The following is an 11,904-nucleotide window of genomic DNA, read 5'->3' as shown; positions in this document are numbered from 1 at the left end:
GTGGCAACATAAGCAGTTACACAAAAGTGATATCTAATAAATACTGTATAGTTTCTTTTCTTTTCTTGTGTAGAGACAGGATCTTGCTATGCTGCCGAGGCTGGTCTCGAACTCCAAGGCTCAAGTGGTCCTCCTACCTCGGACTCCCCAAGTGCTGGGAATACAGCATGAGCCACTGCACCAGCCAATACTGTATTGTTTCTTTTGAAGAAATTAGAACAGAAAATTTCTTGAAAGAACCAGGGTGGAAGACAGGCCCTCTATCAGATACTATTTGTTAACAAGGCAGACAAGAGGAAAGATTTTTTTAGGTAGTGGTCTCCTACAAGGATGCCTTTTATAATTCTGCCTCCACCTTCCATAGGTCCGATCCAGAAAACTTGCCTTCCAAACTGCGCTAATCATCTCTTCCACTAAAATACAAATATTTAACTGCCAACCAGAGCTTCTAGTTAGTTTTGCCATTTATAAGCTGGTGACTTCATAAAAGCCACTTCACTTCTGTAAGTGACTAAGCTGAGATTTAAACAGATTCAAAAATAATTTCTAGACCACCATCACTGCCTTCAAGAAAGGCAAGTGTAAAACAAGAGTTACGTAAGAGGTGAAGTCAGCCCAGTCCTATTTTTGTAGCATATGTCATCATTTACACTCCCCAGTGACAAGCACAAAGCAACCTAGAGAGCACATCCTGCTTGTCCTTTGGGGCATCTCTGTCTTGTGCTTATAGTCATTCCTCTCCATCTATGTTATACTGATCTTACTCCAAGCCTCTTTCATGTTGCACTTTGTAATGAGTTTCCAACTGCTAACCCTTCCTGATGGACAAACCGCCCCTCGTATCTTCCAAGAGAGAGGACCGAGACATGAACTGGAGGAGGGGAGAGACGACTAGGCGGGTGAAGTGCATAGCTGGAGACTCAGAGCAGGTAGGTTCTTTCGGGGGGACACTCCAAAGGAGTGTTACCCTGGGTAACCCCAAAAGACTGTTTCAGACAGTATGGCTATTATACACTGCAGAGCACATCAGGTTCACTGCTGGCCACAGAACCATCAGCAGCTCCAGCAGCAGCAGTGCTGAGCGAAACAATCAATCTGGTTTTTTACAGGCCCTTCAATGTTGCCTCTCTGTTTAGCAAAACACTTTTGCAAATCACTTCCAAATATACAGGTAATTTGCATCCTCAGTGTCATTTTTTCTTTACATTTTCCTACATATTTTCACAGGCTAAAATTTTATGGCTGTAATCCTTGTGACAGCAGATCCACTGAGGGGGAAGGAAGCAAATGGTAGGCACTGTGGCAGGCTTGCAATAAATGTACTGATTAGAGGTGGGGATGAAATGAAGTACACTGCGGTGGTGAAGACACTGAAGTCAGACTGCTTGCTATGTGACCTTGAGCAAGTTATTTAAATCACCAAGCCTCAGTTTCCCCATCTGTAATATGATTATAATAACTGCACTTACTTCACAGACTGCTATGATAAACTACTGGGACGTTTGAGAAAATGCATGTAAGTGCTCATCCTAATACAAAATAAATGGTTTGTTGCTATTATTTAATTTTTAAACAGCCCTGCCGGTTAGGCATTACCATCTTCATTTCACAGATGAGGCAGTTGTGGCACAGGTGGTACGAGGATTAGAATCTAGAACTGCCCAACCCTGGGGCTCAAACTCTTCCTACCACCTGCCAGCTGAAAAGATCCCCCATGTTTTGTGACTTTCAAAGAATCAAAAGCCCGAGGCTTGACTATCTTAGGACAATGAAATCCTGTGTCTTCTAATAGTGATTATGAGATGCAGGGAAGCTCTATCACAAAAGGAGAGGGTGAAATAAACTGGTTACCAAGCTATAATAAGGGCCTCCCCCAGGGCTCGGAAAACAGACTGGAAGACAGGGAGATGGTTGTGGGGGAGGGGAATCAGCAAAAATGATGCACAGATTGAGATTCTGGATAGAGTGGCACGTCAAGGAATCAGGAGAGCTGACTGACAGCATAACTGTACAAGCAGTCATTTTTACCATTCCAGGCAATAAAAACACGGAGTGTCTTTGTCATTAGGTTTGAGACTGCTAGCATTTGATAAGCATCTCTTGGAGAGACATAATACCTAGCAGATTGGAAGCAAAACTGACATTATTCTACTGTCATTCGAAATAAACATGTACATCACATCCTACAGTCAGGAAAACAAACCTAAAACTTTGTGACCTGAAATTAAAAAAAAAAAAAAAAAACCACCCTGCTTAGATCTGGTCCCCAAAATAAATCATACCTTGAACATTTCCTATAAATTATCAATGTCTAGAGATAAGTCTTTTGTTAATGAGATAATAAAGTAAGAAAAGCTTTTGGTAGACAAGCTGGTAGAAAAGTTTATAGTAAACACACTAATGTAAACTTGGTACTCTTGGTAATTTGGGTTTTTCTCACTTAAACACCTGTTATGTTTTTTATTCGACAAGGCAGTCATCGGGAGCCCTGACTCCTTTACACCCCTTTGTGAGTAAACTTCTTTGCAGTTTTACGTATCCTTATATGAGTTTCCTTTCATGGGAACATATTAAAAGCTTTGAAAAGTGCTGCAGTAAAGAAATTTTAATTTAGCATTTTGAAACTTATCTGGAGGCCCTACAGTCTATGAGGGCATGAACTTTGATTTCATACCTCTGCCACTTGGAAGCTACATGACCTTAGGCAAGTGACTTCAATGCTGAAGCTCAGTTTTACCATCTGTGGAATAGTGCTGGTTGCTGGATTATACACTACAGCACCTAAGAGCCCCAGCACATTGTAAGTCCCCAACAAACATTAGTTAGCACTTAAACAGAAGTGATCCCTTCTCAACATTCCAACCCAATCTTCATTTATATGGAGCAACATCCTGCAGAACACCCCTTTTGGGAAACAGAATTAAAGCTTTCAGGTCAAGCTATCTCCAGGTATACAAGGAAAAACTAAGATGATCCTGATTTAGGTCCTTGTGCCTCTACTAAGGTGTGAAATTTTAGGCAAATGTCAAGTCTTTCTGAGCATAAGATTCCTTATTTGTAAAATAAGATACTACAGAGTTGAGATTCGATTATAAAGCATTATTACATAAATGTGTACTGTTTTGTGGACACTTCTTAGATCAGGTACGGGAATAAATGGTAGAACTACACCATAGAGCGAGGGGAGGAATAGAGAGGTTTTTCTAGGTGGCTACAAGCTGCTTTACAGTGCACAATGACCTAGGAATACTTCCTCCAGCAGGAGAAACTTTATATAAATAAAAATACATAAACACACACAAACCTGTCTTCACAAAACACCTTCTAGTACAAATAACCTAGTAAAAGTCTTTTTATAGACACTAGGTGCAAATTTCTGACAATAGCTTAACATAAGCCACCTGGGCCTTGGATAAATTGAACAGTTAACGTACACTAATGCTAACAGGAAACTTATTACACAGTCACGTCTCAACTATTCATACCAATGAAGAGAAATAACAACACAGAAAATAAACTGTTTATTCCACAAACTCTACAATTGTTTTTTAGCAATGTTTCCCACAAAAAAAATTAAATGAAATTTGCCTTTTCCAAGCATACAATTCAATTTTCGTTTTCCAAACATACAATTCAATAGGACTAGACTCCATTACCAGTAAGCCACAAGCTGACCGAGGAATGAGGGTGTTACACAACCACACTATTCTATTTCACAGGAGCAGTCGCAGTGTAGCTATCTGGCTTTCTATTTTCTACAACAAACCATCCATTACCGTGGCATTTCTCCTCGTAAATGGCTCTCTCAGTAAGATAAGAGTGTCAACCCCTTTCAATCTCAGTCTCCTGCACTGTAAAATGGTAACAATAATTACTAAGTTGTCTTACTGTGAAGTCTGATGATAATGAATATAAAGCACTTGGAAATATGCAGGGCGCTTCACCGATATTCAGAAAATGCTATCTGTCGTTATTATTTTCCACACAACAATTTTTACTTGCTAACTCTCTGCAAGTTTAGATTGCATCTGGATTCTCCAAACTTCGAGGCCCTTATAATCTATTAACAAATTACTCCTATGTGGTATCCCCATTTGTAACCGTCCTCTTGGGGTCCCTTTAATCAATTCCAAATCTTTTCCAGTTAAACCGTAAGCCCCAGAGCCCTCCCCACAAGGCCCAGCATCCTGCACGGCCCTGGCTAGGACGTCCTTCCTCCCAGCCCACAGGGGCCACGCTTCAAACTCGCGGCGTAGCCCCCAGCGCTGGCCTCGCCCCGCGTCTCAGTCATGCATCTCCCGGATCCCCGGCTCTGGCCGGCGCTCGCTCTGCCTCGCAAAGCCCCGCTGCTAACAGCTGAGTAACTTTCCGAGTCCCGCTCTAGCCTCAGGTTCCCGAGCGGCACAATTGGCGCGCACCGGCACCCCTGCGGCCTGGGGGAGCGGCCTGAAGTGGCCCGTCGCTCCTGGCAGCCGCGCACTGACCTGCAAGTGACCTGCTTGGTGCTCATGGTGGCGGGGCTGAAGGACCGTCGTCGTGCCGCCGCCTCTCGCAGCCGCTGCCGCCTCGGCCTTGGCCCTGGCCCGGCCCATCCCGCGTAGCCGCGTCACGCCGGCGCACGCCGCCCCGCCGGTGTGGCACCTTTGTAGCGCCGGCGGGTAACCTAGCCGCCATCATAATTGGTTCCGCACCGGGGGTCGGGCAGGCGGTCCCGGCATCCCTGCTCTGGGTGTCCCGCACTTCCAGGCCTCCGGGGCGGAGCCTGGCTGGCATCCTAGTCCTGCCAGTCTTATCCCTATGCCTGTTAGTGCCTCCGATTCTGCCCCCATTGCCAAGAGTATTCCTTAGCGATCTCCCGCCTCCTTCGAGGCACTTCACCCCTCCTGGGGCAAACTCCCGCCTCTCCTCTTAATCCCAGGTTCCCCTGTCCATTCAAACTTGCACTCACTGGGCACCCTTCTCAGGCCCTGCCTCAACTGTTCCCGCTGGACCTCGCCTTCCACTTAAGGAAATTCCTTAGCCCTCTCCCAACTGCTCTTTCCCCAAATCTCCACTTCCACAAGTTTTAGCCTTCGTTTTCTTTCCTGCCAGTCCTGTGCTGTTCGTCTTCCATTTCCTATGGTGGAAACCCCAAAAGTTATTTTTGACACTTCCCTCTAGCTCTCTATACCCTGCAGATTCTGCTCCCACACCTCTGTCCAATGAATCCTCTTCTGCCCCTTTCCACCGTCAGCGTTCGTTGAAACAACCATCCTTTCTACCTAGCACCATGCAATAACTCTTTTTTTTTTTTTTTTTTGAGACGGAGTTTCTCTCTTGTTGCCCAGGCTGGAGTGCAACGGGGCGATCTCGGCTCACTGCAACCTTCGCCTCCTGGGTTCAAGAGATTCTCCTGCTTCTCAGCCTCCCAAGTAGCTGGAATTACGGGCGTGCACGCCCGACCAGCCATGCTATAGCCTTTTAACTGGTCTTTTGGCTTCCGCTCCAGGTAAAAATCTATTTTTAAAACATAAATCGGATCATGTCGTTCACCTTTTAATCTTACAATGGTTTCTCATTGCTTAAAAACTCGAGATACATAACATGCACAATATAAGTGCACAAAACACATTCTGTGAATTTTTGCACATACATACACTTACGAAACTACCACCCAGATCAAAATAAATAAATTTTTGTTTTGTTTTGAGACAGGGTCTTGCTCTGTCGCCCAGGCTGGAGTGCAGTGGCGCCATCGTAGTTCAAGCAATCCTCTGCCTTAACCTCCCCAGCAGCTGGGAATACAGGTGCGCGACACCATGCTCGACTAACTTCAAAGTGCTGGAGTAAGGAGAGGCTGAGCCGGAAGGATCCTCTGAGCACAGTTCACTGCAGTCGAGGCTACAGTGAACTGTGATCGCACCACTGCACTCCAGCCTAGGTCACAAAGCAAGACCCAGTCTCTTAAAAAAAAAAAAAAAAAAAGGTGGGGGTTGGGGGTGGGAGTGGATATTATCGACACCCCAGAAGGCTTCCTTATGGTCCTTCCCAGTCAATACCTTACAAAAGTCATTGCTTGGGTTCATCTCTATCACTACAAATTAGTTTAACTATTCTTGACTTTCATATAAATAATAATTTAGTACCTACGCTTTTGTCTGCCTTCTTTTGACCAACATTATATCTGTGAAATCTTTCCATGTTATGTATATATAGCTGTATGTTCTTCTTTTACTTTGCTATAAAAATATTGAGTCTTCCAATGAATGAGCATGGTATATACTTCCAATTACTTAGAACTTTTGAAATTTTTCTCAGGAATGTGGAAGTATGCTGGAAATTTTGTTTTCAGTGTCTTGAATGTTGCATTTTAACTCGTAACACATTTGATCCATGCAATTCATGCTCATAAAAATTCCATGTCTTTTTTTTTTTTTTTTTTTGAGACAGAGTCTTACTCTGTCACCCAGGCTGGAGTGCAGTGTCTTGCTCTTGGCTGACTGCAACCTCTGCCTCCCGTATTCAAGCGATTCTCCTGTCTCAGCCTCCGGAGTAGCTGGGATTGCAGGCGCACGCTGCCACGCCCAGCTAATTTTTTGTGTTTTAGTAGCCAGGGGGTTTCACTGTGTTGCCCAGGCTGGTCTCGAACCTCTGAGCTCAGGCAATCCACCTGCCTCAGCCTCCCAAAGTGCTGGCATTACAGGCGAGAGCCACCGCGCCCAGCCCGTGCCACTTATTTTTTAAATTCAGCTTATCTCATTCTTTATGGAATACATTCACGATATGAACGTTATTATGTTCAAATATTTTAAAAGTGTAAAGTGAAAAGTCTCAGTCTCCTGTCAATTTAGTTCCCGCCTCTTCAAAACAAAAAGCAGAAACATTTTTTAAAAACTCAAAACCTAGCCACTGTTATAAACTTTGTATACATCTTTCCAGAATTTCTTTAAATATACACAAGTATATTTCTTTAAATATACGTATTTTCTCCCCTTTTTAGAAAAGATAACATACATACTGTTCTGCACAGCATATATAATCAGTGAAGATTTTTCCATGTCAGTACATAGAGCCTCTTCCTCCTTTTGTAGAACTGTATAGTATTCCATTGCACGACTATGCCGTAAGTTATTTCATCAGCCTTGTACTGCTGGTCCCCTTTAGGGTGTCTGTAAAACACTGGATCGGGCACTTTCAGGATCTTCTGAGGGCTGTGTCATGGGCAAACTATACATATATGGAAAAAATAATAAAAAACTGGATCAACGACAGCCAGTGTGCACTTCCACAAGCTGTACCCAACAGCTTGGTTCCTGCCACTGTCATGGTACTTAGCACTTGGATTTTTCCCGAAGGATACAAGCAGTCTCCACTTGGGGTTCTTCCGGCATTATCTGGCGCTGGGCACTAAACACTAAGTCCTGCCCTACCGGGGAAGTGAAACTCATTTTCCTCAACTGCAGGGAACCCGCGCTGGCAGAGAACGCAGGGCCACTCGCTCTTGCCCGCAGCAGGGGCGCTAAAACTTTACATCTGCTTAGATAACCACCAGCTCCCGTTCTCGGCCCATAGGAAAAGCAACTTTGCTACCAAACACACAGGGGAAAAAGGCGTATCAGATGGAGGCGGGTGAAGAAGCTGAGAAAACAGAAGAGAAGGGTGGTTCCCAGCTCAGGACTCAAAATGGCCATCTGGGCGTAGAGACACAGAGACCCTTTGCGCAGACGTGCGCCGAGGGTCTTGCAAAGCTTTCGTTTTCTTTGTGTGCCGGTCTGTCCCTAGATGCAGTTTTCGATGCTATTTCAAACGATATTCCTAAAATTTCCGAATTGCTTGTTGCTTATATGTAGAAATACACTAGATTTTTGTATACTGAGCTGGGATTCAGCTCCATGCTAAATTTTGAATTAATTCTAATGGTTTATTTGTAGGTTGTTATCGATTTTCTACAATCACGCCATCAGCAAATAATGACAGTTTTGCTTCCTTTTCATCTTTATATCTTTTTCTTTTCCTTGCTTTATTGCATGCACTGTCTACAGCCTTCAGAATAATGTTAAGAAGTAGTAATAGTGTACATCTTATTTTGTTCCTGGAGTCAATAAATATATTTAATATTTTAATTTAAAATTATTTAATATTTTAGTTTAAAATATTAAACTAATACTTTAATTAAAATGTTAGCCCTATATTTTTTTGAGGCTATCCATTGCCAAGTTAAGTTTCTTTCTAGTTTTCTTAGCATTTTTACCGTGAACACATCTTGACTTTTATCACTTTTTTTTTTTTGCATGTACTGAGAAACCTATATTGTTTTTCCCTTTTACACTGGTAATGTATTGAATTATACTGATTGATTTTTAATGTTAAACCTCTCCAATTGCTCAGGATAAACTCCACATGACCATGATATATTTTCTATAAATCATCTATTTGTTAAAAATTGTGTTTAGAATTTTTGCATCCTTGTGTATGAGAGATATTAGTCTGTAGTGTTCCGTTCTTATAATGTCCACGCTAAGGGTTGGTATCTGGGATATGCTGGTCTAATAAAATAAGTTTGGAAGTCTTTCTTTTCTATTCTCTGGAAACGTCTGTGTATTAATTTTTCCCTTAAATGTCTGGAAGAATTTACCATGGAAGCCACCTCAGCCTGCAGTTTACTGTGCATGAAGATTTTTTTTTTTTTTTGGAGACAGGGTCTCACTTTGTCATCACCCAGGCTGGGGTGCCGTGGTGCGATCTTGGCTCACTGCAGCCTCTAGGTTTCAGCCCCTCAAGTAGCTGGGGCTACAGGTGTGCGCCAAGCATGCTCCACCACTCCTGGCCAATTTTTGTATTTTTTGTAGATAGGAGATCTCACTATGTTGCCCAGGCAGGTTTCAAACTCCTGAGCTCAAGCACTTTGCCCACCTCAGCTTCCCAAAGTGCTAGGATTACAGGCATGAACCACCACACCCAGTCTGCAGGAAGATTTTTAATTAAAGATTTAAATGTGGGGCATGGTGGCTTATACCTGTAATCCCAGAACTTTGGAGGCCTAGGCAGGTGGATCACCTGAGGTCAAGAGTTCAAGACCAGCCTGGCCAACATGGAGAAACCCCGACCCCACTAAAAATACAACATTAACCAGGTGTGGTGGCGCATGCCTGTAATCCCAGTTACTCAGGAGACTGGGGCAGGAGAATCGCTTGAACCCGGGAGGCAGAGGTTTTGGTGAGCCGAAATGCCACCATTGCACTCCAGCCTGGGTGACAGAGTGAGACTGAGTCTTAAAAAAAAAAAAAAAAAAAAAAATTAAAAATTAAAAAAATTAAAAAGATCTCATTGCTTTCTTATATATAAAGCTATTTGGATTTCATTTTTTATGGCAGTTTTGGAAAGCTTTTTTTTTTTTTTTTGAGATGGAGTCTCGCTGTGTTGCTCAGGCTGAAATGCAGTGGCATAATCTCAGCTCACTGCAACTTCTGCCTCCAGGGTTCAAGCAATTCTCTGCCTCAGCCTCCCAAGTAGCTGGGATTACAGGCGCCCACCATGGCTAATTTTTTGTATTTTTAGTAGAGACGGTGTTTTTCACCATCTTGGCCAGGCTGGTCTTGAACTCCTAACCTAGTGATTCACCTGCCTCGGCCTCCCAAAGTGCTGGGATTGCAGGCGTGAGTCACCGCGCCCGGCCTTCTTTGTTTTTTATATCAGAGCATTTAGTCCATTTACACTAAATGTAATATAGTTGGATTTAAATGTATCCTGTTGATTTTTTCTTTCTTTTTTTTTTTTTTTTGAGACAGAGTCTTACTCTGTCACCCAGGCTGAAGTGCAATGGTGTGATCTCAACTCTTTGCAACCTCCACCTCCTGGGTTCAAGCGAATCTCCTGCCTCAGTCTCTGGAATAGTTGGGACTACAGCCATGCGCCAACACGCCAGGCTAATTTTTGTGTTTTTGTATTTTTAGTAGAGACGGGGTTTCACCATATTGGCCAAGTTGGTCTCAAACTACTGACCTCAGGTGATCTGCCCACCTTGGCCTCCCAAAGTGCTGGGATTACAGGTGTGAGCCACCATGCCTGGCCTCTATTCCTTAATAAATCCTTCATTGAAAGATACTTATTTTCTATTCACACAATCTGTTATTTGTTCTTTATTTCTCCTTTCATGTATTCCTTTGGATTATTTTCCATTATTCTATAGTGTTTTCTTTTATCTTTCTTTTTTTTTTTTTTTTTTTTTTTTTTTTTTTTTTTTTTTTTTTTGAGATGGAGTCTTGCTCTGTTGCCCAGACTGGAGTGCAGTGGCACAATCTCGGCTCACCACAGCCTTCGCCTCCCAGGTTTAAGTGATTCTCCTGCCTCAGCCCCCCGAGTAGCTGGAACCACAGATGCGTACCATCACACCCTGGCTAATTTTCGTATTTTTTGTAGAGATGGGGTTTCACTAACTTTGGCCAGGTTGGTCTCAAACTCCTGGCCTCAAGTGATCCACCCGCCTCAGCCTCCCAGAGTGCTGGGACTACAGGCGTGAGCCACTGCACCCATCTCTTTTTTTTAAATAAAATGTAATGACAGAGGGGTGGTGGTGGTTGTTCTGTGGGTCTTGGCCACTTGCTAGCTGTCAGGGCAGGAGGGTGGCTCCTTGGGTTGGTGAAAGCGGTATGCAACCAAGTCCAAGGGAGACAGGGGCAGGATTTTGCCTCTGTCATGTCCCACTGATGGGTGGATTCCTATGCAATCTGAAAGAATGAACTAGACCTGTATTACTGATACTGTGAATAAACTGGTTATTTTACCAAGGCTTTGACTGGAATGGTACACTTTGCTTTAAGGAATCAAATGGTATGTGTCTACTAGGGAATGTATCCGAGTCATGCAGCAAACTATGTTAGCAGAGGAAGTTGTCTGAGTTACCCAACACCAAAATATGTTACCGGTGGCAGGTGTCCGAGTTGCTGGCAGTGAATCCGTACAGGCCTGCAGCAACCTCAATTCTTGCCTCCTCACAAGAAAGAATTCGACTGAGGGGCATAAGGCAGAAAAAGAGACTGAAGCAAGTTTTAGAGCAGGAAGTGAAAGTTTATTAAAAAGCTTTGGAACAGGAATGAAAAGAAAGTAAAATACACTTGGAAGAGGGCCAAGTGGGCATCTTGCAGGACAAGTGCCTGGCTAGGTTTTAAAAATTTTTTGGAGAGATGAGGTCTTGCTATTTTGCCCAGGCTTATTCTATGGGTTTTGACAAATGTGTAATGACACATTATAGTAGTTTCGCCGCCCTAAAAATTCTCTGTACTCTATTTATCCCTGCCTTCCCTCAACCACTGATCTTTTTCCTGTCTCAGCAGTTTTGCCTTTTCCACAGTTTCATATAGTTGGAGTCATACAGTACACAGCCTTTTCAGAGTGGATTCTTTCATAAGCGATACGCATTTAAGTTTCCTCCATGTCTTTCATGGCTTGATAGCTCGCCTCTTTTCGGCACTGAACAATAGTCCCTTGTCTGGATGTAGCACGGTTTTTCCATTCACCTGCTGAGGGACATCTTGGTTGCTTCCAAGTATTAGCAATTATGAATGAAGCTGCTGTAAACGTCAATGTGCGGGTTTTTGTGTGGACATAGGTTTTCATTCGAGTAAATACCAAAGAGCACAATTTCTGGGTCATATGTAAGAGTTTGTTGAGTTTTGTAATAAACTGGCAGACTATTTTCCAAATCACTATACCATTTTGCATTCCCACCAGCATTAAGAGTTCCTGTTGCTCCACATCCTCTCCAGTGTTTGGTATTCTCAGTGTTTTGGATTTTAGCCATTCTAATAGGTGAGAGTTCATCACTAGAAAAATTGCCCTGGCCGGGCGCGGTGGCTCAAGCCTGTAATCCCAGCACTTTGGGAGGCCGAGACGGGCGGATCACGAGGTCAGGAGATCGAGACCATC

At 43.4% G+C, this 11,904-nt stretch overlaps 1 protein-coding gene across 3 annotated transcripts in view; it reads right to left on the bottom strand.

The window, feature by feature from the left end:
• MKRN2 (makorin ring finger protein 2) overlaps positions 1-5,965 on the bottom strand; it is a 29,369-nt gene extending 23,404 nt beyond the window's left edge. For 2 of the 3 annotated variants that reach the window (XM_011952334.1, XM_011952337.1), the window contains exon 1: positions 4,485-4,637. In XM_011952334.1, coding sequence (XP_011807724.1) covers positions 4,485-4,510 — 26 coding nt within the window. In that variant the 5' untranslated portion in view covers positions 4,511-4,637. Of the gene's footprint in view, positions 1-4,484; positions 4,638-5,902 lie in introns of those variants that run through there. The other variant, XM_011952335.1, reaches the window with a different exon arrangement.
• Positions 5,966-11,904: the final 5,939 nt, after the last annotated feature.

This window comes from Colobus angolensis, unplaced genomic scaffold, assembly GCF_000951035.1.
Source record: "Colobus angolensis palliatus isolate OR3802 unplaced genomic scaffold, Cang.pa_1.0 Scaffold34, whole genome shotgun sequence".
In the NCBI taxonomy this organism is placed as follows: Eukaryota; Metazoa; Chordata; class Mammalia; order Primates; family Cercopithecidae; genus Colobus; species Colobus angolensis.
The sequence above is the reverse complement of the archived record's forward strand: the minus strand, read 5'-3'. Positions and strand labels throughout refer to the sequence as shown.